At 46.8% G+C, this 27,702-nt stretch overlaps 1 protein-coding gene across 1 annotated transcript in view; it reads left to right on the forward strand.

Moving 5' to 3' along the window:
• LOC137457306 (neuroepithelial cell-transforming gene 1 protein-like) overlaps window positions 1-27,702 on the forward strand; it is a 47,417-nt gene that overhangs the window by 10,500 nt on the left and 9,215 nt on the right. The window contains exon 2 of the mRNA XM_068169164.1: window positions 23,789-23,855. Within this exon, the coding sequence (XP_068025265.1) occupies window positions 23,789-23,855 (67 nt within the window). The remainder of the gene's footprint in view (window positions 1-23,788; window positions 23,856-27,702) is intronic.

The following is a 27,702-nucleotide window of genomic DNA, read 5'->3' on the forward strand; positions in this document are numbered from 1 at the left end:
TGAGAGATCTGGGGATGTTGAACTTGGAGAAGAGCAGCCTGAGAAGGCATCTTCTCAATGCTCAGCAAGAGGATGGGGCCAGGCTCTTGGCAGTGACAGGACAAGGGGCAATGGGCACAAACCAGAACCCAGGAAGTTCCATCTAAACATTAGGAAAACCTGTTGTTGTGAGGGTTATGGAGCCCTGAACCAGACTGCCCAGGAAGGTTGTGGAGTCTCCTTCTTTCAAGAAATTCCAAACACACCTGGACATGGTGATCCTGCACAAGCTGCTGTACAGCTGCTGTGGGTGACCCTGCTATAATAGGGAGGTTGGACTGGATGATCTCTAGAGGTCCCTTCCAACCCAGACCATTCTGTGATTCCAAATACCTGGTACCTTGGTCTTTTAACTGTTTAAAAGGTGCGGCTTTGTTGTTTGGGCTGGGCCACCTCATCCCTTTGCTGTGAGAAATGTAAATAACCCTTTGGTTTCTCCTCACCTAAAGTTAGAGGTTGCCAGCAAAGCAGTTCAACTGTAGTGCCATGGACTCTGTGATCCTACAGTTACCACCACATCCTAGTGAGGGGGGAAGCACCATAACATGTGCTGCCATAATTGTAAGCAATTATCTGACCAAAGTTTCCACTTTACCTGCAAATGGACAGGGAAACAGGTTTGATCACAGGCCTTGACTTCCCTCTTGCTGCTGTGCCCTCCTCAGGTAATTTTCTGTAGGGTTACTTTGAAGTCTTCCCAGAAGTTAAAGAAAAAGATGGAAACCCTCCCACTAGTCTTAACACAGAAGAAAAGGGTATGGATTTTTTCAGGCCTGGTTTTCAACAAGTTCTCCAAGAGGCATTTACACCCTAAAAAACGAGTATAAAGGCCCTGAGCAACCTGATCTAGTTGGATCTGTTCCTGCTCACTGCAGGGGCATTTGTCAAGATGACCTTTGAGGGTCCCTTCTGACCCAATGCATTCTGTGATCTGTGCAGTCAGGAGCTTGGAGGCTTCATGCCAGGTTGGGCAGGGCCTTGAGCAACCTGTTCTAGTGGAAGATGCCCCTGCTCATGGCAGGGGGGATTTGGACTGGATGGTCTTTAAGATCCTTTCCAACCCAAACCATTCTGATTCTATGCTGCAAGCACCATCCCTGCTCCATTTGGATCTTTCACTTGCTCACCTTTATTCTTGTTCTCTGTTTGGGTGAAGCCAGGGAAAATGTGGACTTCAACAACAACAAAAAAGGCTTTGAGCCAATAAAGTAGTTAGAATTGCAAATCCAGGTGGGCCCCACCTTCTGTGGAGGAGTAGTAACAACCCTGGCTCAAGTTTCCTGCATGTTTTAGCAAGCAGTCCCAAGGACAGCCAAATAATGCAGCCTGCTTTCCTGTGGAGCTGTCTGGTGCTTGGATCCTCTGATGTCTTTTTCTCCCCACCCTCATGGTTGAGGTGTAACAGTGCAAAGTTGAGGGAAAAGAAAAGGCATTTGAAGATCAAGTCCTTGAGTCTGGAGAACTGAAGAAAAAGGGTAAGAAAGGTATAAACAGGGTGTGTTGGGGGCCTGGGATCTCCTGGGCTGTGATTGCAGAGTTATCTGAGCGTGAGTTCATCCCACTGATGATGCTGTGCAAAATATTTTCCTCTTGCTACAGTAGGAGGGACGGCCAGGCAGCAGGAGCTGGTGCAGGAATGCTCTAGGGAAGGCAGAGACCTTCCAGTGCTGTTTGGGAAAAGCTCAAGGTTCTCCCTTTTCTCCTCCACGTTTTCCTTGTCAGAACACTGTTACCACTAGGAGCTTTCTTCTCGCTGCTTCCTCATGTGCTGGAGTGCACAGAGGTCTCCAGAGCCACTGCTCATTCTGGCTTAAGTAGAGCTTTGTAATTCCTTTGCGAGTACCTCCAGTAGCTGTCAAACATGCAATGAAACCTTCTCCCTCTAGATGTCACCACTGGACTGGGAAACAGATCTTTTCCTCCTTTCCCTCTGGCTTGGAGCTTCTTATCTACAAAGCTAGGCAACATTTAGGATTCATTTAATTTTATTGAGTCAAATTGTTAGTGCTTCCCCAAGCAGCATGAAAATAATTTCTTGAATACTACAGATGACCTTTCTCCTTTTCCTGCACTGATTTAATATTCTTCTGTGGCATGCTCTGCTGATTATCTTCCTTTTCCCAAACCATTTAAACTCATTTCAAAAGTGACTTGGAGGGAGAAAAGCAAGCAGGGAACCAAAGCATGTGAACCTATCCTGGATGCCCTGGGCTTTTAGCATGTGGGTGGGCTAGAGGAGGAAGGCAACAGGGCTGGGAGTGCTGAGCACCTGTGTCTTCACTTAAAAGCTCTTCTGCAAAGTTGTCTGGGTGGTTCCAGCTTTATTTCAGAGAGACCACAAAAGCCTATTACATGAAGTTACAATTAAGTTGATTTCCCTCCCCCACACACCTAAAGGCCTTAAGACTTTGTAACTGTTTCCACACCTTTCTCAGGGAGAAGAATCAGTTGGCTTGGTTTAAAAGTGTAGAAGCAGTGAGCTTAAGTGATTTAATTCCTGTGGGTAACTTCTTTTAATGCCAGTTGTGTTCATGAGTTCTTTAAACAGGGTAGAAAATGTCACCCAGAGCACTACAAAGCATTAACTAATTAGCAGCCCATAATCAAAGTCCTTCACAAATGATATTGCCATGAGTTTCATGGGACTTTGCACTTTGTACAGTGAGCTTTCAAAGTAATGGGCCTGAGCAGCTAACTTGGTTATAATTGTTTTACAGAATCACAGCATGGTGGGGGTCAGCAGGGACCTCTGGAGATCATCCAGCCCAACCCTTCTGCTAAAGCAGGGTCACCCACAGCAGGTTGCCCGGGATCACAATGTCCAGGGACAATATCCAGTTTGGAATCTCTCCAGGGGAGGCTCCACAACCTCTCTGGGTAGCCTGATCCAGGGCTCTGTCACCCTCAAAGGAAATTATTTTTCCCTTAAGTTTAGGTGGAAGGTCTGTGTTTGTGCCTGTTGATCCTTGTCCTGTCACTGGGCACCATTGAAGAGTCCAGCCATGTCCTCTTGACCCCCTACCCTTTTAGCTCTTGCTGAGCACTGAGGAGATCTCCTGTCAGGCTATTCTTTTCCAGGCTTAACATCCCCAGGTCTCTCAGCCTTTCCTCTTCACAGAGATGCTCCAGGCCCTTCTGCAGCTTTGTAGCCTCACTGAACTCTCTCCTGTAGCTCACTGTCTCTCTTGAACTGGGGAACCCGGAAGTGGACTTAGGACTCCCAGCTGTGTCCTCATTAGGATAGAGTAGAAGGGGAGGAGAACCTCCCTTCTTGACTTGCTGTCCACATACTTCTTCATATACCCCAGGAATGCATTTGCCTTCTTGGCCACAAGGGCACATTGCTGGCTCATGGTGTCCACCAGCAATCCCAGGTTCCCTGCAGAGCTGCTTCCCGTCTGGTCAACCCCTGACCTGTACTGGTGCAGTGGTGTATTCATCCCCAGTTCTGTACCTGCCCTGCTTGAAAGTTATCAGGTTTCCCTCTGTCCAAGTCTCCAGCCTGTCTGGGTCTGGAGAGTTTGTCACTTCACAGAGAGATCAACTTCCAATCTTAGCAATTTAGGGGCAGCTTGAGGCCAATGCAGAAGCACTGAGTTTGAGCATGATGTCTGTTAACCACAACACACCCTGGCCTCTGGCTTGTCCTCCTAGAAGGCTGCCAGCTTCTGTGGGTGTCAAGTCCCCTTCCCTGAGGTGGTTTAGATCAGGAAAACAAGTTGTTTTAACTTGTGCTGGATCAACTGTTGGGTAAGAAGGTGCTTGCTCTAGTAGGTGAAGCATTGAGATACAAAACATTGTCAATGCAAGAGTCCTTATCACTAGATCAAAACCAGTTTGCTGAACCAGGTTTACATATGTAAGGTTTTGTGTTATCTCAGTTGACTGATGTTTCTCTCCCACTCCATTTTCAATGTTCACCTTGAGTTGTGAGGGATTATCTCTACATGGAGCCTAGTGTCCCATGCAGTGAGGTTGCTGCAGTACTAATCCACACACAGAAGGGGGCAGGTGTGAGATGGTTTTGGAACTGAAATCGATTTTCTGTTGTAGAGACAATTGCTTCAGGATAGCCTTTGGAAGAGACAGAGTAATCTGGATACTAACTGCCAAGACTGTTCTCTTGAACATGAATAATCACTGGTTGAGATGAGAGAGTTTCAACGATGGTTTTCCTGTGCACGTCTAGCAGACTTTCCCTCCTCTGAAAACAGACTCACAGAGTTCATTGTGTTGGAGGAGACCTTCAAAGGTCATCTTGTCCAACCCCCCTACAATCAGCAGGGACACCTCCAACTAGATCAGGCTGCCCAATGACACGTTTGATGTCGATCTTGAATGTCTCCAGGGATGGGACATTTGTGCCCTCTAGAAAGAAAGGACTAAGAAGATCCTCTCTGTCTGCTCTCCTCTTTCTGTTTCCCCCTTGCACTTGTGAGGGTTTCTTTGTGTGGGGGTGGTTGCTTGGTTTGTTGTAATAACTGGAATTGGCTGTAACTCAAATTTAAGAAAACTTCATTAGTACTCTCTACTTAAAACTTGCTAACAGACTTCAGGTGTATTTATGCTTCTCCCATGGAGAGAGATTAGAGACTCCTGTCTGAACGCTCCTCCCTTTGTCATCATGCTAGCTCATACGTCTTCCTTGGCCCCCAAGCAGCTGCCTTTCCCTGCCAGCATCCATTAAACTATCCCTGGAGGCAGCAATTTTTTGTCTGCTGCAGTAACTACATTTTCCCTGATTTCTTAATCCTTCATCTGGTATTGTTTTGTCTGAGTTTCAAGTTCTTTTCCTTTCCTTGCAGGCCTTTTCTTTATTCTGTTCTTTATCTGCTACCGCTTCTAAAACCTCTCTGGTCAGATAGCCAAACAACATCCGAGGCTGTCATCCCCATAAACAGAAACTGGCTTCTAGCCTGAGGTCTAACTTGATCCCTACTACCATACATGTGCAAACTGAGCTAAATTGGCCAGATTAGCAGAATGAAAGGTATCTCAATCTGGAAATTGACATCTAGGACTTGACCCAAACCATTCAAAAGCTGATAACTCTAATGCTTTCCTAGCAGCAGGAGAGAATGGAGTGGACTCAGCATGAAGCATCAGGAGGTATCTCCTCATGATACATACATACAAATGGGCAGGGAGGACTAAGAAACATTGTGGGTTTATGTTGGGATTGTATTACTCCAAGTTTACGTCAGACACTCAGATCAACCATTTGGACCAACTTCAGTTGGAACCTACTACTGAAGTGCTCATAGTAGAAGGCAAGGCTGAAATCCTGCTTGAAAAGGGAGGAGGCTACAAGAAAGCTGAGGAGGGACTTCTTATATGGCCTTGTAATGACAGGATGAGAGGGAATGGATTGAAGCGCTGGAAGAGGGAATATTTAGACTGGAGATTAGAAAGACTTTCTTTACTGTGAGGATGGTGAGACACTGGAACAGGTTGCCAGGCTGTGGATGCCCCCTGCCTGAAGGTATTCAAGACCAGGTTGGATGGGGCCTTGAGCAACCTGAGCTAGTGGTAGATGTCCCTGTTCATGGTATGGGGGTTGGAATTAAATGATCTTTAAGGTCCCTTCCAACCCAAACCATTCTATGATTGTGTGATCTGAAGCCTTCAGACTCGCAGAATAAAAAAATAACAAAATCATTTTGGTTGGAAAAGACCTTTAAGATGAGTGAGTCCAATCATTATCTAACTTCACTAAGTTTGGTGCTAAGCCATATGTCCCATCCCACATATCTGTGTCTTTTTAAACACCTCGAGGGATGGGGATTCAACTGCCTCCCTGAGGAGTCAGTTCCTGTGTTTGAGAATCCTTTCTGTGAAGAAGTTTGTTTTACTATCCAGCCTAACCCTCACCTGGTGCAACTTGAGGCCATTTCATCTCCTCTCACTTGCTACTGGGGGGAAGAGGCTTGCCCCCACCCTGTTCCAGCCTCATTTCAGGGAATTGTAGAGAAATAAGTTCTCCCCTCAGCCTCCTTTTCTTAAGGCTGAGCAAGCCCACGGGAGGGGAGTCGAGGGTTAAAAGAGTGTGCAGAAAGGTGGCCACAGTGAAAGGCAACAGTTATCTTGCCTGGGCACAGAAGGTGCACTCGTTTAAGTGCCTTAAATGTATTTAATGGAACACTGCAAACCCTGTGTGAGAAAAGGAGCTCTCCTGGGGTGGTTCCTGGCCTCTGTCAACTCAGCGCGGGTCAATTTGTTACCGGCTTGCAGAGCTGCCTGGGCTATCAGCACTAAATGTGTTTGCTTATTGTTACATTCAGTAAGAAAAGAATGAGAGGGAACTGTGCCTTCAGAAAGGAAAAGCATTAAAAGCTGGCTTTTGTAAGAGCAAAGTACACCTTCAAGTCCTTGTTATAATGTTTAAATATTTAAAATGTGAAGTCACTCAGTGCTGCCTTACCACCCACCTAACAGGGCCTGTTTCTCTTCCCATCTTACCCTTAAATTGTGTAGACATTACATTACACAGCTCCACCCTGCAGCCATTTCCTGCCCAGCTCTTTATTCCTTGGGATTTTTGGACTATTTTTTTTCCTCTTGTCTCCTTTTCTGTTTTTCCTATGGCTCCATTGGGTTGGGGCTTTTTGGTTCTGTTTTTTGTTTTATTTTTTATCCACAGTTCCTAGACTGCTTCTGCTGGATTGCTCTGATCAAATCCAACCCCTGCCTCTGTTTCTTTTTTCCCCTGCATGGGATAAGTGCTTATCTCCTTCAGCCTCCAGAGCAATGCAGGGCATCTTTTTATAGCCCTGCTGAAGACAAGGAGGAGGTGAACCTTTCTAAGAACATAAGACGTGATTCAGAACAAGGGTCTCTCTGACCCAGTGTGCTGTTTCCAACAACCACATGGGTACTAAGGACAAAACTAACATTTATGATGTTCCTTTCTGCTCCATCTCAGTCTCCACCAGTTTTCAAGCTATCTACAGAGCAGCCCCCAGTAAATCTCCTCTAAGGCTTTGTCTAGTCTCATCTTGATCCCATGTGGACCTTGCATCCAGGTCAGCTTTCAGCAAAGAGTCCTGCAGGTCAGTTGTTTACCTGGGGTGCTCCTGGTGAGGCTATGACCAGGAAAACCTCTCCTCCATCAAAATGGGCGTGAAAAGGGATGTGACCTACCCCCAGTCCTGTCACATTGTACTTTATGGCTTCTGCAGAACTGCCTGAAGCTGTAGGAAAAAAAGATGGTTTGTATTAGGGCAAGCTGAAGCCATGCTGTGGCTGGGTTTGTTTTGGTAATGAATCATAGGTAATCAGAAGCACATTATTCGAGTGCTGATGAGTCCCCACACTGGTGCTGTGGCACAGGGTAAGATGGCTCCCTTGAAACACACACCTGGCAGTTACAGGGGACAGTTCTTTTTAATCTCTTTTTCAATGGTCTGGATGTGGGGATTGAGGCACCATCAGTAAGTTTGCAGATGCCAGTAAGGTGGGTGGAAGTGTTGGTCTGCTGGAGGATGGATCCTGCTACAGAGGGATTTAGCCAGGATGGATTGCTTGGTCTGAGGCTCAACAAGGCCAGATACAGAGTCCTCCACTTGGGTTACAACCACCCCACAAATGTGCTAGGCTTGGGGCAGAGTGGCTGCAAACAGCCTGGTGGAAAAGGACTTCTGGGGATGTTAATCAACAGAGTCTGAAGATGAACCAGCATGTGCTCAGGTGGCCAAAAAGACCACCAGCATCCTGGCTTCAATCATGGAATCACAGAACAGTTTGAGTTGGAAGGGGCTTCCAAAGGTCATCTAAGGTAACAGTACTGGTCCCCGTAGGACCTCTGAGGGATACCACTTGTTACCAAGCCATTGGTAACAAGTGGTTACCAAGCCATTGACTTCTGCCCTCTGGATGTGACCATTCAGTCAATTCCTTATCCACTGAACTGCTGACCCATCAAATCTGTATCTCTCCAACTTGGGGGATGTATCAAAGGCATTACAGTAGTCCAGATAGGTTGCATCCATGTGTCATCCTTTGTCCACTGTTGTAGTCACTCCGTCATAGAAGGCCACTATGCTTGTCAGCAGTAGCGTGGCCAGCAGGACCAGGGTAGAGATTGTTCTCCTGTGCCTCAAATACTGAGTTCACTTACTCCCCTCAAGAAGGACATTGAGGTGCTGGAGTACATCCAGAGAAGGGCACTGAAGCTGATGAAGGATCTGGACAACAGGTGTTGTGAGGAGCATCTGAGGGAATGGGGATTGTTGAGGCTGGAGAAAAGGAGGCTGAGGGGAGACCTTCTCACTGTCTACAATTCCTGGAAAACAGGCTGTAGTGAGCTGGATGTTGGTCTGTTGTCCTAAAGAGCCAATGACAGGGCAAGAGGAAAGGGCCTTGAGGCTTGCCAGGAGAGGTTTAGGTTGGACATGAGGGAAAGCTTTCCCAAAAGTGTTGTTGAGCCCTGGAACAGGCTGCCCAGGGAAGTGGCTGAATCATTGTCCCTGGAGGGCTTTAAAAGCTGTGTACATGTGCTGATGAGGGACATGGTTTTCTGGTGGACTTGGTAGTGTTAGGTTAATGGTTCAACTCAATGATCTTAAAGATCTTCTCCAGCCTAAACAATTCTGTGTTTCTATACCAGGGACTGCAGTAACAACTTTCTTAGAAAAAAGAAACACACACAGCTGCAGTGACTGTTTGCATAGCTGCTTAGAGCTAAAAAGAGTGAAGTTTGTGCCTGTCTGCACTAAAATGCACATTTTCCTGAGTGCTCACTTGTGATAACTTCCAATATTTATTGGCTCAAGCTCAGTTCCCACAAGAACTCAAAATAGTTGTCTAGATTTGGACTGACATGGTCTTCCTTGGCTGGCATGGCTGTGGGGCAGCAGAGCTTGCTCCCATGGATTCTGGGCACTTGGAATTCCTCTGTCCCGACTGCTTTCCCCTGAGGGTGTTTAAAATAGGGATTGAAGGGAAGGGAGATCACAGGAGTAACACAGTGGAAACAGAGACATTTCAGTACAACTCATTTCAGCTGAACTTGGAGCCCTTTGCTCCAGGTTTGAAGTTCACTCAGAGCCTGGTTTTGTGGGAATGAAAACAAGCCAGATAAAGTTAATCCCAAAGGGTCAGAAGTTCAGTGAAGCACCCTGAGATCATAGAATCATCCCAAATTCACTAAATGGCTTGAGTTGGAAGGGACCTTAAAAATCCAACTTCCCCCTGCCATAGGCCAGAACACGTCCCACTAGACCAAGTTGCTCAAAGCCACTTCCAGGGATGAGAAGGTCTCTGGGCAGACATGACAGGGCCTTCCAGTACCTACAATAAACCTGGGGTGGGACTTTTTACAAGGGTTTATAGTAATAGGATGAGGGAGAATTAATTGAAGCTGGAAGAAGGGAGATTTAAACTGGAGATTGGGAAGGAGTTCTTTCCAGTGAGGGTGGTGAGACACTGGAACAGGTTGTCCAGTGAAGTTGTGGATGCCTCCTCCCTGGGCAACCAGTTCCAGTGTTTCACCATTCTCATAGTAAAGAACTTAGATGGTGACCTTTGCTTTGGTACATATAATCAGGTGTGAAGATTGCCTTATCTTCCCGTCTAGTCTCTGAGACAGTCCTTTCCTTTAAGCACAGCTATTGTTTACAACATTTGCTTCCTCCTTGAATGTCCTCCAGATACCTCATGGCATTATTCATGCTTGTGTGTTGTTACCTAGTCATATCAACAACTTTGCAACAAGCAGTCTGCTTTCATTTCTTCTCATGGTGGTGCTTTCTCTGCGGCACAGCTCATTTCTGATCTTGGCACCAAAATTACTGAAGAGGTTGTGAACTCTTTAGAATGAAGCCCAAAGATCTCTTTAAGCCTTTAGAGGTACCTGCTATCAACTGTGCAGCTAGGGTGACTTGATCAAATGAGCCCAGAATGTATTTATGAATACTGCATTTGAGCCCTGACTCGAACTTTTGTCAGCTGGTATCTCCGAAGCATCACATGGAAGATTAATTTCACCTAACTTTGGTCACCTAAAAGCCGATTGCTTAAATCCAAGCCTCACACAAGGTTCCTTTATAGCCGCTGCAGAAAGAAAGGCGCCTCCAGGGCAGAGCCAAGCCAGCTTAAAATGCCTGGCTGGAGGTGTCACCCTCTTTCCAGGAGTGACAGGGGAGCCTGGGCAACTGCCACCCCATTGCAGAGCTGAGCCCTGGCCTGGCTCTCCATGCTCAGCAGGAAAAGGGGAGCTAAGGTTCAGCATGTGGTGTTGGTGTGGTTTTATTTCTGTTCCTGGTTTTTAATGTTTTAGGATTATCTTCTAGCTCATCATTCATGGGAGAAGTTGCACACAGCCTGATTGACAAGGACCTGATGCACGCAACTCGGTGGCTCCAGAGCTCTGGGAGTGCGTCAGCTCTGCCACAGGGATCTGTCCTCTCTGCCAGAGATGATCCTGCAGCAGTGAGAGCCTTTGCATGCCTGCTGACAAGCAAAATATTTTTGTCAGCAGCTGCATTGCTTCTCCCTCCAGTCCTCCTCCCCTTTCTGCTTCAGCATTTACATCATATCTCTGGAAAGGAGAGTACAAATAACTCTGTGAAGTGGGTAGAATTACTACACATAGCATGTGCTTACCCATGTATCAGGAGATGTTAGTCCTGTCAGCAGCTTTCATTTTCTCTTCATAAAGAAGAATCAAGTTTTTCTCTTCCTAATGAGGGATTATTGCCGTAATCCTCTTGTACGTGCTTGCAGGCAAGAATACCTGCTTGGAGAACTGGAGATGTCTTTGTGCAGCTCTGCCCCTGGGTGCTCTCTAAGGCTGTGTGGAGAGTCTCTTTCTGTTGTCTTGCAAGGGTGAAGAAACAGCTGGGCAATGTTCTGGGATGTCACTGGCATGAAGACATTAATGTTGATGAGTCTGCAGGGACACCAGCACCCTCCTGAGCCCTGTAAGAGGGATTGTACTTCTGGAGCACCACAATTTGGGCTCATGTGTAGTGATGCTTCCTGGCTTGTATAGGAACTAGTGTGGCCAACAGGGCCAGGATTATCCCTCTCTACCTGGCACTGGTGAGGTTACATCTCAAATACTGGGTTTGGTCTTGGGTGCCCCATTCCAAAAAGGACATTGAAGTGCTGGAGCATGTCCACAGAAGGACAATGAAGCTGATGAAGGGTCTGGAGAACAAGTCTCATGAAAAGCAACTGAGGGATGTGGGATTGTTTAGCCTGGAGCCAAGGAGGCTGAAGGGAGACCTTCTGGAGGTTGGAGCCAAGTGGGGATCAGTTATTTCTCCCAAGGAACAAGTGGTAAAACAAGAGGAAGCAACCCCAAGTTGTACCAGGGAGGTTAAGGTTGGAAAGGAGATATTTGTTCTGCAAAAGAGTTGTCAAGCCCTGGCCCAGGCTGCCCACAGTTGCAGTGGAATCCCTACCCTGGAAGGATTTAGATGATGTGTAAGCGTGGTGCTGAGGGACATGGTTTAATGGTGGAGTTGATTGTGGTGGGTTAATGTTTGGGCCTGATGATCTTAAAGGTCTTTTCCAGCCTAAACTGTGTGGTTCTGTGCTTCCGTCCTCTCAGCTGGGATATGGCCTATGCTTATAGATTCTTCAGGGCATCCATTTCCAAACCATTACACACGTTTCCTTTGTTTCCTTAGAAGTAAAATTTCTCTGGGATGTTTGAGGTGGTGTTCCCATCAGGATGGCAGCTGAGGATAGTCTGTGCAGCTGCAGAGCTGTCTCAGCAGGCCAAACTTGGAGCAAAGTTGACCAAAGGTTTTCCTCCCCAGGCTTATGTTTGCTATCTCTTGGTTTGGCAAGAGCAAATGTTTGCACAGTCCTGTTGTAAACTGAGTCACTGAACTCCTGCAAATAATCTTCCACAAAAGGCTATTGTTGTTTCATTTCAATGCCCAGGGGATGGTGTGCTGTGGTGTGCATTATTCCACCAGGAAAAATGTCCCTGTATGCTAAACATCAACGTCAAAGTAACTCAAACAGTTGGAAAAAGGGATCAGGGTGGTGAAGAGAGGAGGTTTGACCATGTGCTGCTGAAGAGACCTCTGTCTCCTTTCAGAAAGCTCTGACTGCCAGCCTTAACCACAGTGCTGCTGAGTTTAATGTTCCCTGTATCCTACTCAGAGCAGGGTTGGGGGAGGGAAGTATGTAGGCAAACTGGAAGGAAGATGCTTGGGTCATAAGGGAAGTCTGTGGTGAGAAGATATCACCTCAATCCTGAGGTGAAACTGGCTGTTGCTGTGCTGGCTATGGAGGGAGTGTTAATGTGCAGCTCTGCAGAGGTCAGGCGTATGATTATTTAAGGATATCAGTGTATGTTTAATCTCCTTGGGGCTTATCTGCTTTGTGTCCAGTGCTGCTGGTGATTGCTTCTTCAGACAAATAGCTGTTATGTTCCATCAGTACCAACGAGGAGAAAACACTTCCAAAATGGAAAATCACTCTTTCCCTCCAGTCTGTGCAGAACTTCATAAACCTTTTGAAACAAATTTAATGTTCCTGGTATAGCTTAAACCTGCCCAGAGTGTCTGAAGGCGCTTCCTTTTAGGAGCAGAGCTTGTTCCAACATAAAAGAACAAAATAATGGTTATTCCAGAGAGTCTGAAAGGTACAAGAAGTTCTCAAGCTTAGCAGTAGCGCTGCTCAGGTCCTCTCCAAGTGGTAGGTGGACTGAAGTGTTGTTGATCGCCGTTTAACTCCACTGCTGTGGCTTTTCAGAGCTTTGCTATTTGCAAGCTGAGCCTGCTGGAATTACTAATTGCCCCAGTGTTGCAAACCCTGCTGCTTGCTGCTGCCAGAAAGTTATTGCAAGCTTTTCTAAACCACATTTCCAGAGAGCAACCCATCATTCTTCTGCTCTCTATATAATTAGGGCTGTAAGGAGCCCGCTTCCTTTTGTGTGCTGCTGGCAGCCAGAGCCATTAATGAGGCAGCATTAATGACAGGGAAGCAGTCTGCAAACTTGAACTCCATACAGAGTTCATCCAGCACCATTTTCCTCTCCAACCATTGAAGTGCTGAGTTCTTCTCTCTTGCTTTTAGATATTTAAAATGTCTGTCAAGCGATTTTTTCCCTTCAAGTAAGGCTTTTACCCTGGGGCTTTTCAAGATAAGGAACTGTGACAAGCACTGCCCTGAGTGCCCTTAGTCAGAGTTTGTTTGCAGAGTGCTTGGGAGGCCTCTTACACTGGCTAAGGCTTCTGGATATTGTTGAGGTAAAAATATGAACTACAGTAAGTTGGAACTCACAAAATCCCCAGCGTGGTGGGGGTTGGAAGGGAATTCTGGATGTTGTCTAGTCCAACTCTGTCTGCTAAAGCAGGAGCACCCACAGCAGGTTGCCCAGTATCATAATGTCCAGGTGGGTTTGGAATCTCTCCAGAGGAGACTCTGCAATCTTTCTAGGCAGCCTGATCCAGCACCCTTGAAGTCAACAAGTTTCTCTTTGTGGAATGTCTTGTGTTACTTTGCCACTTGTCCTGTTGTTTGGCACCACTGAAAAGAGTCTGACCCTATCCTCTTGCCCCCCCCCATCCTTTAGCTCTTGCTGAGCATTGATCAGATTCCCCTCTCAATCTGCTCTTCTCCAGAATAGTAGGGGTTGGAATGGACCTCTGGACATCATCTATTCCAATACCCCTGCTAAAGTGGGGTGACCCAGACAGGTTGCCCAGAATTGCAATGTCCAGGTGGATTTGGAATTGCTTCAGAGAAGGAGGCTCTAGAGGGTCTTTTCTCTTTTTACTTCCCTCCCTCTGCAGAAAAGCTTTAAATGAAAATTCAAAAGGCTCTTTGTGGAGCTTTTCTGTTCTTGCCATTCAAAAACAGGAATCACCGGTGTGGCTGGCTCCTCTGGGGAAAGGCTGACTTTTAATCTCTTGGTGTTACTGTAATATTCACCAATACTTTACTGGTGCAAGTGGTTTAGATTTAAGAACAGCTTGCACTGAAAACCAGGAAAAAAAAAAAAAAAAAAGAAAGGAGGGGGGGTGTATTGGAAATCAGAGGGGAAGGAAACAGAGAACTGCTGCCCAGTCTGAAGAATGTTTTTTGGAACTTGAAAATGTGAAGAGAACTGCCAGATCAAAGCATTTCTGCAGTTTCCTGGAGAAGTCATCAAAAATACATTTAAGGGAGAAAAAAAAAAGTGCAGACTGTGGAGTGATGCTGACTAGGCAGTGTGGATTTACAGTAAAAAGAGAGGAAAATGTTTCAAGTAACAGTTGAAAATGGGAACTTGCTCAAAGCTGGTAAGCAAAGCTCTTTGCTTTATCCTCTAGTCTGACTAATAGGATTCTACAGGAGTGCACCCTTTGTGGCTATCATTCGGATTTTTGTTGACCCCAAAGTATCATAGTATCAGTCAGGGTTGGAAGGGACCACAAGGATCATCTAGTTCCAACCCCGCTGCCATGGGCAGGGACACCCCACACTAGATCAGGCTGGACAGAGCCTCATCCAGCCTGGTCTTAAACACCTCCAGGGACGGGGCCTCGACCACCTCCCTGGACAACACATTCCAGGGCTTCACCACTCTCATGGTGAAGAACCTCCTCCTCACATCCAGCCTGAATCTCCCCACCTCCAGCTTCATTCCATTCCCCCTAGTCCTATCACTACCTGAGATCCTGAGAAGTCCTTCCCCAGCCTTCCTGTAGGCCCCCTTCAGATACTGGAAGGCCACAATGAGGTCACCTCAGAGCCTTCTCTTCTGCAGACTGAACAGCCCCAACTCCTTCAGTCTGTCCTCATAGGAGAGGTGCTCCAGCCCTCTGATCATCCTCGTGGCCCTTCTCTGGACACCTTCCAGCACCTCCACATCCCTCTTGTAAGTCTTATTTATGTTTTTATTTTTTCCCTTCCTCAAAAAAATAAAAATCTAAAAGCTAACACAAAGGCCCCTGTCTGTGGTGAAGACACAAAAAGATGCTTTAGCAACATGGTATTTGACATGGCCATTTGCTTCTTGATAAATAAAGATTAATAGAATAGAACAAACCAGGCTGGAAGAGACCTTCAAGATAATCGCCTCCAACCTATCATGCAACACTGCCTAATCAACTAACCCATGCAACCAAGCACTCCATCAAGTCTCCTCCTGAACACCCCAATGATGGTGACTCTACCACCTCCCTGGGCAGCCCATTCCATTGGGCAATCACTCTCTCTGTGTAGAATTTCTTCCTAACCTCCAGCCTAAACCTCCCCTGGTGCAGTTTGAGACTGTGTCCTCTTGTTCTGGTGCTGGGTGCTTGGGAGAAGAGACCAGCCCCCACCCGGCTACAACCTCCCTTCAGGTAGTTGCAGAGAGCAAGAAGGTCTCCCCAAGCCTCCTCTTCTCCAGGCTAAGCAACCCCAGCTCCCTCAGTCTCTCCTCACAGGGCTGTGTTCCAAACCCCTCACCAACTTCGTTGCCCTTCTCTGGACAAGTTCCAGCAAGTCAACCTCCTTCCTAAACTGAGGGGCCCACAACTGGACACAGTACTCAAGGTGTGGCCTAACCAGTGCAGTGTACAGGGGCACAATGACCTCCCTGCTTCTGCTGGCCATACTGTTCCTGATACAGGCCAGGATGCCATTGGCCCTCTTGGCTGCCTGGGCACACTGCTGGCTCATGTTCAGCCTACCATTGACCAGTACCCCCAGGTCCCCCTCTCACACTTCAGGCTGTGAGATATGGGGCTGCTCAGCCTGAGGAAGAGAAGGCTCTGAGAAGACCTTACAGCGGCCTTCCAGTACCTGAAAGAGGCTACAGGAAAGCTGGGAAGGGACTTGTTCCAATGGCTTGTAGTGATAGGGTGAGAGGGAGTGGATTGAAGCTGGAAGAGGGAAGATTTAGACTGCAAATTAGGAAGAAATTCTTTCCAGTGAGGGTGGTGAGGCACTGGAAGAGGTTGCCCAGGGAGGTCATGGAAGCCCCCTTCCTGGAGGTGTTCAGTTGCTCAAGGCCTCATCCAACCTGGTCTTGGAGGATGTCTCTGCCAAGATAGGTGTGGAGTTGGAAACAGATGATCTTTGAAGTCCCTTCCAGCCCAAGCTGTCGTGTGATTCCCTTCTGAACTTCCAAGTGTGTCCAGCTCTTAAGGGATTCCTCAACCTCAAAATTCAATTCTGAGGACAGATTTGGCCAAGTGCTCACCATTGTTGCTACACTGATACCATCCTGTGCGGGTGAGAGGATCCCAGTGTTTATTCAAGGAAGGTGGTGAACAATGACTGTTTCCTTCACCAGGCAACAATGTAAACCAAAAAAGGCAAAGCCTGCCCACTTGCATTTATCAATATGTTATCTACTAAATTGCCCAAACTTCCTCTATTAAGATTATTGGGGCCTCAGCTCCTCTGCTGCTATGTTGCTGAACAGGTTTTGTGTCCAGGGTTTCCCCTGCCTCTCTCTCAACATTGGTAGCTGGTTTTCTAAACCTGGTTTGCAGGCTAGCTTGAAACTAAAATGACACATAGTCTTAAGGTTAAAAATATTTCACAGCTGATCTCTCCACGGACCATCAGCATGGCAATCTCTATTTTGACAGGCTCTGGCAAGATTTACTCTTGGCAAGACTGGTAGTGTCATCATTTGCTGGTAAGCAGCCTGGAACATTCATTTCTTGAGGCAAACAGAGGGTACCAAAACAGAAGTGTTTGTTCTTTTTGTAGTCTCAACAAGATTGCCCTTTCCCTGCTCTTACTTTGGAGAGCTGTTCTTTGCCAGTGCCTTGCTGCAATGTTTTACATCTCTTAAAGGTGTTTTTGTGCATTCATATCATCATCTTTGTGACCCTGAAGTTCTTGAATCACAGAATCTTAGGTGTTGGAAGGGACCTCTCAAGATCATCAAGTCTGACCCCTCTGTCAGAGCAGGATCAGCTAGAGCAGATCACATAGGCACACATCCAGGCAGGTCTTGAAAGTCTCCAGAGATGGAGGCTCTGGAGATGGAATTCCAAGTTTGAGAAGGACTTCAAAGTTACATGAATCACCCAGCTATAAGTAACCTTTTCTGCTTGTCTCCAGCCTGGTAAGATAAGGAAAGAGTCTGTATCTGCTTGTCCTGCCTCAAACAAGGAAATTACGCTGGCGACAGTTTATCATGAGGAATCTTCTTCAAGGAAGTGACTGTAGACAACTTGAGTCTTTCCCTTTGGGTGACACAGCAGAAATATCTATGAACATGCCTCTGACTGGGCTGGGCTCTTGCAACAGCTCTGTAGTAAACACCACAATTAACTACATCCAGCTGCAATCTTCAGGTGCTAAAACTTTGTGTCCAGGCCACTCTGCACTAGACTTAATTAATCATGGAGTGTTTTGAGCAACAACCAATCATGCAGCTCTGCTTTCTCTCCTGTTGTGAGAGCAGTTAGATAAAACTCCCAGGATTGCTCCTACAGTCATCACTGACCTTCATTTCACCAGCACTGTCTTCAGACTCTTGACAGACCACAAAAGGGATGCCCATCTGAGCGATCATGAGTCATCCCTCTGCACAAAATAGGTGTGGTAGTCATGCAGGTGACTAAACTTAGCTCTGTGCTTCTGAAGAGCTTTGCAGGCTTGAGCAGAGCAGAAGAAAAGCAGTTCTGCAAGCAGTCATCCCAGTGATGATTGCTTAAATGGTACCTCATCATGGCTCAGTTAGCAAGCTAGAGATAGGACTCCTGGAGATGTGAAGAAGCTTTGAGATAAGAGGCCACTCTCCTAAAGGACTTTTTTCCACCTAGCAGAAGAATCTGTTTCCCTCAATGTTTGTTCTGTTTGCCACTCCTGATGGTTCTTGGCAGGTCTCAGCAACTCTTACTTGGCCAAGGACTTGAAAAGGAAGGAAAATCAGTAAGATCTCTTCACACCACAAAAGGCTCAATCCTCTTAACAAAACATGGTCAGGAAGCGTCTGTGATACAAGGTTTTAGGACAAATAACATGAGGGAGAACTTCTTTCCTGTGAGGTTGCCAGAACCCTGGAGCAGGCTGCCCAGAGATGTGGAGTTTCCAGACCCCAAACCTGCATGGACATTGTGGTCCTGTGCAACCTGCTGTGCATGACCCTGCTTTAGTATGGGGGTTGCACTAGATGACCTCCAGAGGTCCCTTCCATCCCCAACCATGTATGGGTTATGTAATCCCTGTTTCCAGAACGTTGTTGATGTTGGTGGCATGTGAGGAGGAGGATGAGTTTTTGTTTTATTTATTTGCCCTCTTCTCTTGGGTCCTCTTACTAGGATTGAAGAGGAGAAAAAAGCAGCAGCTCTGTAACAGGCTCTGTTGTTGTATGTGTGTTGGGCATTTGGAGGACTGAAGAGAACTTCATAGCTGGGGCAGATGTTTCTGTATTATGCCTTTTGTAGCAGGGTTTAGCTGCATTTCTCCCCACAGCTGAGTGACCAAGGGAAAGTTTAGATGATGGGATCTCAGATGGAGAAATTTTTCTCCAACTCCTGTGGAGAACTGAAAATTGCCTGGAGATTTTTGAACCTGAGTCCTATTGTACTTCCCACATCTACAACTCATTTTAAATTGCTGAGGTTTCCATGTTAGTGCCTCTCATACTTGACATCCAGAAAAGGGCAACAAGGCTGGTGAGAGGTCTCAAGCACAAGCCCTATGAGGAGAGGCTGAGGGATCTGGGGTTGCTTAGCCTGGAGAAGAGGACGCTCAGGGGAGACCTTATTGCCGTCTACAAGTACCTGAAAGGAGATTGTAGACAGGTGAGGGTTGGTCTCTTCTCCCAAGCAACCAGCACCAGAACAAGAGGACACAGTCTCAAGCAGTGCCAGGGGAGGTTTAGGCTGGATATTAGGGACAAATTTCCCAGTAGGAGTAATTTGCCATTGGAATGGGCTGTCCAGGGAGTCACCATCACTGGAAGTGTTTAAGAAGAGGCTGGATGGGGCACTTTGTGCCATGGTTTAGTTGATTAGATGGTGTTGGGTGATAGGTTGAACTTGATGATCTGGAAGGTCCTTTCCAACCTGGTTAATTCTATCCTATTCTATTCTACCATTTCTCTGTTTCATGAAAGAATAATCACTATAGTTTTGATATTGAGCAGCAGCAGAAGTAAATACCTCGGTGATCATCTCTACAGGTTATCTTTGGGTAGATACCATCAGACATGCTCCCAGGAGACAGCAAGAAAAGCCATGTTCAAGGACAGTGGGGTGACCAGAGTGGGAGACATCTCACGTTCAGCTGTGAGAGTCCCACCCCAGCTGGAGTAGAGGAAAGTACAATACCACATAGGCAGTCCAACAAGGTGCATCACCTCAGAGAGTGCACACCAAAATGAAGCACTGCTTTGGATCAAACCTTGGAATAATGCCTGTAGAGTAGGAATGGACCACATGGGGCAGTAAACGGAAAACTACAGTGGTTGCTTTAAATCTAAGAGGATGTGGGCATACCTTTAAATCTGAGCTTTTCAAAAGACTGTTCTGGTTGCAAGAGAGTTTTGGTTGGGGTTTTTTTAAATCATCCAGTCCAACCATTAACCCAGCACTGCCAGGTCACCACTAAACCCTCAGCATCGCATCTACACAGCTTTCCAATTCCTCCAGGGATAGGGACTCCACCACTGCCCTGGGCAGCCAGTTCCGGGGCTTGACAACCTTTTTAGGGAAGACATTTTCTTGTGTTCAATCTAAACCTCACCTGGGGTAACTCAAGGCTCTTTCTTCTTGTCCTGTCACTCATTCTGTGGGAGAAGAGACCAACTCCCACCTGGCTCCAGCCTCCTTTCAGGGAGTTTTAGAGAGCCAAGAAGGTCTCCCTTCAGCCTCCTTTTCTCTAAGCTGAAGAACCTCAGTTTCCTCAGCTGCTCTTCACAAAAATTGTGCTCCAGACCTTTCACCAGCTTTGTTGCCCTTCTCTGGACACACTCCAGCCCCTCAACGTCCTTCTTGGAGTGAGGAGCCCCAAACTTAATCCCAGTTCTTGAGGTGTGGCCTCGCAGTGCATCAGTTCAGGGGCATGATCCCTGCCCTGCCCCTGCTGGCTGCGCTATTGCTATGCTAAGCTGGGATGCTGGTGACCTTCTTGGTCACCTGGGCACATGCTGGCTCCTGTGCAGCCAGCTATCAACCAACACTCCCAGGTCCACTCAGCCTCCTTTTCTCCAGACTGAACACCCAAGTTCCCTCAGAAGATCTTCATAAGATTTGTGTTATTTCATCCCCTAAAATCTCTATTTGGTCAGAAGCTGAGTGCCCTTGTACAAACAAGCTAAACTCTTGCTTCTTCTCAACAGTAGCTTCATACCTGCAGTCCCATTGCTCCTCACAAGAAGGGGGCACAACTTAGCCTGTATCTAGGACCTAGATAAGGCAGCTACAGCACCTACAAGCAGCTCCCATCCATATTGGCAGTCACTGTGAACAGTTTTCAAGCCTCTTTTGTCTTCCAGGCCACATTTTGGCTGCCTCTGCTATCAGGAGATGAACATTCATGGAATAAAATTGTGCTCCTACTTCCCAGCATGACAGCTGAAGCCTGCCTTAGAAACTGAGCTGCAGTCCTTTCTGGTAGCTCTTTATAGCTCTACATGGCACAGTTTGCAGACCATTAATTATCTCTTTGCTTTTCTATCTGTAGTCAAGGAAGGTTTAATCAAGCTCATAAATTATAGTCTGGGCAGCCTAGCAGGTTAGATGTTGGAATTAAAGTGTGAGGATTTTTCTTTCTCATGAGAAAAAAATGCCTCTGTTTTAAATTTCAAATAAATCCAATGCTTATTCCCAGATTTTCTTCCTGAGCAGTATGTACTCAAAAATATCCCAAAGAACATTCCCTTCCAGAAGTTGCTTTTCCATCTAACTATCAGGGCACAGCTTTGAAAGCCCTCCAGGGATGGGGCCTCCACCACTGCCCTAGGCAGCCTGGTCCATGCCTTGACAACCCTTCTGAGGAAGATATTGTTTCTCATGTCCAACCTCAGTCTCTCTTGGTGCAACTTGGGGCTCTTATCCTGTCTCTTGCTACTTGGGAAAACAGACCGATACTCACCTCACTCCAACCTCCTTTCAGGGAGTTACAGAGAGCAATGAGGTCTTCCCTCATACTCATTTTCTCCCAGCTGAAAAAACTCCAGTTCCCTCAGCTGCTTCTCCCAAGACCTGTGCCTTAGACCCTTCAAAAGTCTTTTTGCTTTCTCTGGACATGCTCCAGCACCTTTATGTCCTTCTTGGAGTGAGTGTCCCCAAACTGAATGGAGGAGTTGAGGTGCAACCTTACTAGTGCCCAGTACAGGGGGACCACCTCTGCTCTGCTCCTGCTGGCTACACTAGTGCTGATTCAAGCCAGGATACTGGTGACCTTCTTGGCCACCTGGACACACACTGGCTCAGTCTTCAGTAGTTGTCAACCAAGATCCCCAGGTCTGCTGGGCAGTTTCCAACAATTCTACCCACAGCCTGGAGTGTTCCTGGGGTAGTTGTGACCCAAGTGGAGGACCCAGCCCTCGGCCTTGTTGAACCTCATTCTTTTGGCTCCAGTCCATTGATCCTACCTTGCCAGATCCCTCTGTAGAGCCTATTTATTTTGTTGCTTTACATTGACTGGTGCAAGTGCTGAAATACTTTTAAGGTGGTTGATTTATACTTTCCAAATATCAATCCAGAACACTCCACCCTGCGCAAACCTTTCAAAGAAATGCTTTTCCCTTCCCATACAAGCTGCTGACGTTACATCCTACTGATACTCTGTGAGGCAAATTTTCATAGAATCATAGAACTGATTTGGTTGGAAAAGACCTCTAAGATCTTCAAGTCCAACAGTCAACCTAACACCACCATGGCCGTTAGACCATGTCCCAAAGTGCCATGTCCACATGTTTCTTGAACATCTCCAGAGATGGTGGCTCCACCACCTTCCTGGGCAGCCTGTTCCAAGGCCTGACCACTCTTTCAGGAAAGAAATTGTTCCTAGTACCCAACCTAAACCTTCCCTGGCACAATTTCAGGCCGTTTCCTCTTGTTCTGTCACCTGATACTAGGGACAAGAGACTGACCCCCCCACCTCAATACAACCTCCTTTTAGGTAGCTGTAGAGACCAATGAGGTCTCAGTAATGCCTGAACAATGCCAGAGTGTAAGTCCCTTGAAAGTCAGAAGGATTTGCATTCCTGTATTATTTCCAGGGTTTTGATAAACCTGTGGGATCTCAGCACAAAGAAGAAAGATGCAGCTGGCAGGGAGATGCCTTTTCTGGTTTTGACAGTGAGGGGGAAACCTTCTCCCCATTAGGCACTGCAGCTGGCTGACTGTGAGAATCTTACAGAATGGTTTGGGTTGGAAGGATCCTTTATGACCATCTAGTTCCATCCTGCCTGCCATAGGCAGGGGACTCCTTCCACCGGACCAGGTTGCTCAAGGCTTTGTCCAGCTCACCCCTCAACATCTCCAGGGAAGAGGCATCCACAACCTCCCTGTCCAACCTCTTCCAGCATCTCATCGCCTTCACTGTAAAGAATTTCTTCCTGCTATCCAGTCTTCATCAGCCTTCCTTAGGCATGAAGCCTCCCTTAGCCCATTTGGGACTAAAATTCTACAAAGCAAACAAACAGATAAAAATGTTTCTCCATCCTCTGGCTAGAATAAGCCTTTTAAAGAATTACTGCTGGAAACATACCTAAGGTCCACCAGACAGTGAAAGTTTGAGCGTAGCGTGTTTGCTTAACTCGCTGCTGGCACAATAAATGACTTGCATAAGGCAATGCCTTTAGCATTGTTCAAAGAGCAAGGATTATACAAACGGCCTATTGTGTGTGAGAGTGTTCTGCTGCTTTAACTTTCTTGGATCAAGAATGACTTAATGAAAAACCACAACGCAAGTCCTGGTTGTAATTTGATGGGAAACTGTAAGGCTGCATTGTCAAAGGTGCAGTTTGCTGCCTCCTTTCACTGCAGCTTTGTTAACCTTGGAAAACAAGGCCACAATGTTAATAATATTATTACTATTTTCATTTTAATCCTTTCTCTTAGTCAGATCAGCAGTCTGTGATCAAAAGATTTTCCTACAGAGGTTTTTTGCTTATCTCTGTTACCCACAGCCATTTATTGTAGAAACTTGGACTTTCACTTTAGAACCTCAGTTGTTGTGGGGAGCACTGGCACATCTTTTGGTCTCTGTCCTCATTGTTTTCATGACTTCTGTACTAAAAGCTGAAGGTGTGTGATACCATCAAAGCAGTAGAAATAAGATCTAGTCTACCAGTTACAGAATCTCAGCCTAGTTGGGGTTGAAAGGAACATCTGGATACCATCCTGCCCAACCCCACTCTGCTAAAGCAGGGTCACCCACAGCAGGTTGTCCAAGATCACAATGCCCATGTGGGTTTGGAATCTCTCCAGAGAAGGAGAATCCACAACCTTTCTGGGCAGCCTGCTCCAGGGCGCTGGCACCCTCACAGGAAAGAAGTTTTTCCTTATGTTCAGACAGAATCTCCTGTATCTCAGTTTGTTCTTATCGTCCTGTCACTGGGCACTGCTGAAAGCTTGATCTTCTTGTCCCCCACCCTTTAGATATTGATGAGTATTGAGAAGACCCCCCCCCCCAGGCTGTTCTTCTCCAAGCTCAACAGCCCCAGGTCTCTCAGCCCTTCCTCAGCGTTTTTGTAGCCTCCACTGGACTCTCTCCAATAGTTCTTTGTCGTATCTTGAACTGTCGAGCTCTGCTTGTGGCCCTACTAAGTCAGAGGAGAACCTCTTGTGACCTACATCAACCTCTTAAGTTACTCATCGTATTCCCTTTTTTCTGCTCACAGGTACACTCTCAGACGAGGCAGCTCTTTCACCTTTCTGACTCCAGGACCACACTGGGACTTCACTCTGGTGAGTAAAACAACTGGTGGGCACAGCATTTGGAAAAAAAAGCAGGAATAGAAAGGTGAAAGTTCTTCTGCATGGAGAAGAATGCAATCACCCCATTCCTCTTTACCTGGCTAGACTCTTTTTGAGCCATTGAGTTTTCTTGAGCTTTAGCTGGAGGGTGCTTTTTGTACACAGGGATTAAGGGGAGCCAGGATATCCTGGACTCTATTTTCTTTATGAACCTCTTACTTCTAATGTGTTTCAGCAGTCCTGTTAAGCTGGCAATGTAATAGGCAAGATGTAAAACGTGGTGTAGAAGTCTACCTTCTCCATTTTTCACACTGAATGCAAATTTTTGTAACTTTGTCCCTTATAGAGATGCTACCTAGAGCAAGAGTGTGGCCTAACTGCTGTTAACCTTGCCCTTTCCATCCTTTAACATGCCTTTCCAAAGAAGGTCTTCAAATGAGGGTGATGGAACACTGCCCAGAGATGTGTCCCCATCCCTGGAGACATTCAAGGTCAAACTTGATGGGGCCTTGAGCAAACTGATCTAGTTGGAGATGTCCCTGTTCACTGCAAGGGGGTTGGACAAGATAAGCCTTGAAGGTCCCTTTCAACTAAATGCATTCTCTATTTCTGTGAATTGGTTCATTTCCTCTAGAGCTGAAGGTACACCACTCTAGAGAGTGGGTCAGAGGACCTGCACTAGCTTTGTCCTCTGAACTGCTGCTTCATGCAGTCTGTCCTGCTTCGTACACTGAGGATTTCAAGGTGATTAGTCAGCTGAAGTAGGTGCTTAGTACTTGGTGTTGTCTGTATAAATCTTGTCTCATCTTAAAGCTCATTTTCATGAGCTGCCTAAGCTGATCTGCCCTCTGCTGCCCCTGGAAGGGTCGATCTTCTCCTCAATGAGCAAACTGATCTGGCTGAAAAACTTGCCTTGCAAAAAGAAAACAAGGCGATGATCTTGAAGGTCTCTTCCAACCTGGTTTGGTTTATTCTAATAAAGGTTTATTCTAATAAAGGTTTGGCTGAGCTGATTCAGCACAAGCCAGGTGAATGGCTGTGTTAGCATGGGGAAGGGTGTGAGAACGTGTCTGGAGGTGGGGAAAAAAGACAGGAGTACCTTTTATGAAGAAAATCCTATCTAAAATCAGCTGGAGCTTCTTCTGTGTACACATTTAGACAAATACTTTGCTGACTGTACCTTGAAAGGCAGCCAGAAAGGAACTGTTGCGCTTGAGGGTGGTGAGACACTGGCCCACGTTGGCCAGAGAGGTGGTAGATGCCCCGTCCCTGGAACAATTCCAGGATAGGTTGGACAGGACCCTGAGCAACCTCATCTAGTTAAGATATCCCTTCTGAGAGGCTGGACTAAATGACCTTTAAATGTCCTTTCCAACTCAAACCAGTCTGAGATTCAATGTGCCATTTTGAGGCTGCACAAGCACCAGTCCAGTGTGGGAGTGGATGAAACCAAGCCCTAAGCTCTTGTAGGTTTTTCTTCTGTTTCATTTTAGCAACTTTCATCTAGTGGTGACAGCTACATGAAACATACACATTTGAATAATACAGAGCCCTAGAAATGTGAAAGTATTGTCTAGCCCCACAAATTAAAAGCATTTTGATGGAATTTCAAGTTTTTCCTGTTGTCTGCATGGGTCTGTTTTTCAGTCTGCTTTTATTTGCCTCTATGCATATTCAGTCCAAATCTCAGTTACTGTTAGAACTTATTGTCTGCCATGAAAGACTACAAAAAACAAAGAAGCTGCTTTTGAAGGACTTAATTGCTTATCTGCATTCCCCCATCATGGCCTTCATCAACATGATACACTGCCACTTCCCTCTTCAAGCCCAAGCAGCTTCATCTGCAGCTATAGCTGGTGGGTACCCCTGAACTCCAGCCCTTTTCTGGAGATTGCAGCTTTCCCTGTGAGTAGAATCATAGAATTGTTTCAGTTGGAGAATACCTCAAAGATCACCAAGTCCAACTGTCAACCCAACACCACCATGGCCTCGTGTTCTGAAGTGCCATGTCCACACATTTCTTGAACATTTCCAGAGATGGTGACTCTACCACATAACTGGGCAGCCTTGTTCCAATGCCCATCCACTCTTGCACTTGTTTCTTCTAATGTCAAACCTAAACCTCCTCTGGCTCAATTTCAGGCCATTTCCTCTTTTCCTATCACCTGGTTCTAGGCAGAAGAAAGAAACCCCCACCTCTCTCCAACCCTCATTCAGAATGTTGTAGAGAGCTAGCTAAAGGTTAGTCTTGGACTGACAGATCTAAAGCTGGAAGAGAATCAAGTACAGGAGGGAAAGAATAATGGAGAGCACAGAACTGTGCAGTGCTGTTGCCCAGCAGACATACCCTTATTGAAGTCCAGGGATCAGGTCTCTGCTTAGAGGCTTTGCCAATGTAATTATAGAAGGCTTTAAGCTGGGAAGGACCTTTTAAAGGTCATGTAGTCCAAAATTTTCTCCAGGCTGAACACCCCCAGTTAACTCAGCTACCTCTCTCAGAAGAACAGAATAGAATTAACCAGGTTGGGAAAGACCTTTGAGATCATCGAGTCCTACCTATCACCCAACACCACCTAATCAACTAAACCATGGCACCAAGTGCCCCATCCAGTCTCATCTTAAACACCCCACCTGGAGTACTGTGTCCAGTTCTGGAGCCCCTGTTACAAGAGGGATGTGGAGGTGCTGGAGCGTGTCCAGAGAAGGGCCACGAGGATGATCAGAGGGCTGGAGCACCTCTCCTATGAGGACAGACTGAAGGAGTTGGGGCTGTTCAGTCTTCAGAAGAGAAGGCTCCAAGGTGACCTAATTGTGGCCTTCCAGTATCTGAAAGGGGCCTACAGGAAGGCTGGGGAAGGACTTCTCAGGATATCAGGTAGTGATAGGACTAGGGGGAATGGAATGAAGCTGGAGGTGGGGAGATTCAGGCTAGATGTGAGGAGGAGGTTCTTCACCATGAGAGTGGTGAAACCCTGGAATGTGTTGTCCAGGGAGGTGGTCGAGGCCCCGTCCCTGGGGGTGTTTAAGAGCAGGCTGGATGAGGCTCTGTCCAGCCTGATCTAGTGTGGGGTGTCCCTGCCCATGGCAGGGGGGTTGGAACTAGATGATCCTTGTGGTCCCTTCCAACCCTGAATGAAACTATGAAACTATGAAACCGTCAGTGATGGTGACTCCACCACCTCCCTGGGCAGCCCATTCCAGTGGCCAATCACTCTTTCTGTGAAGAACTTCTTCCTAACAGCTAGCCTAAACCTCCCCTGGCGCAGCTTGAGACTGTGTCCTCTTGTTCTGGTGGCCTGGGAGAAGAGACCAACTCCCACCTGTCTACAACCTCCCTTCAGGTAGCTGTAGACAGCAACAAGGTCTCCCTTGAGTCTCCTCTTCTCTAGGCTAAGCAACCCCAGCTCCCTCAGCCTCTCCTCATAGGGCTTGTGTTCCAAGCCCCTCACCAACTTCGTTGCCCTTCTCTATACACCTTTCATCAACTCAACGTCCTTCCTAAACTGAGGGGCTCAGAACTGGACACAGTACTCGAAGTGTGGCCTAACCAGTGCAGTGTACAGGGGCAGAATGACCTCCCTGCTCCTGCTGGCCACACTGTTCCTGATACAGGCCAGGATGCCATTGGCCTTCTTGGCTGCCTGGGCACACTGCAGGCTCATGTTCAGCCTACTATTGACCACTATCCCCCAGGTCCCTCTCTGCCAGGCCACTCTCCAGCCACTCTGTCCCCAGCCTGTAGCACTGCATGGAGTTGTTGTGGCCAATGTGAAGACTTGTGCTATAGATCATTCACCAGCTTCTTCGCCCTTCTTTGGGCCCACTCCAGCAACAAAAT

Source organism: Melanerpes formicivorus, unplaced genomic scaffold (assembly GCF_026170545.1).
Source record: "Melanerpes formicivorus ecotype bairdi unplaced genomic scaffold, bMelFor1.0.p_v2 SCAF_3, whole genome shotgun sequence".
Lineage (NCBI taxonomy): Eukaryota > Metazoa > Chordata > Aves > Piciformes > Picidae > Melanerpes > Melanerpes formicivorus.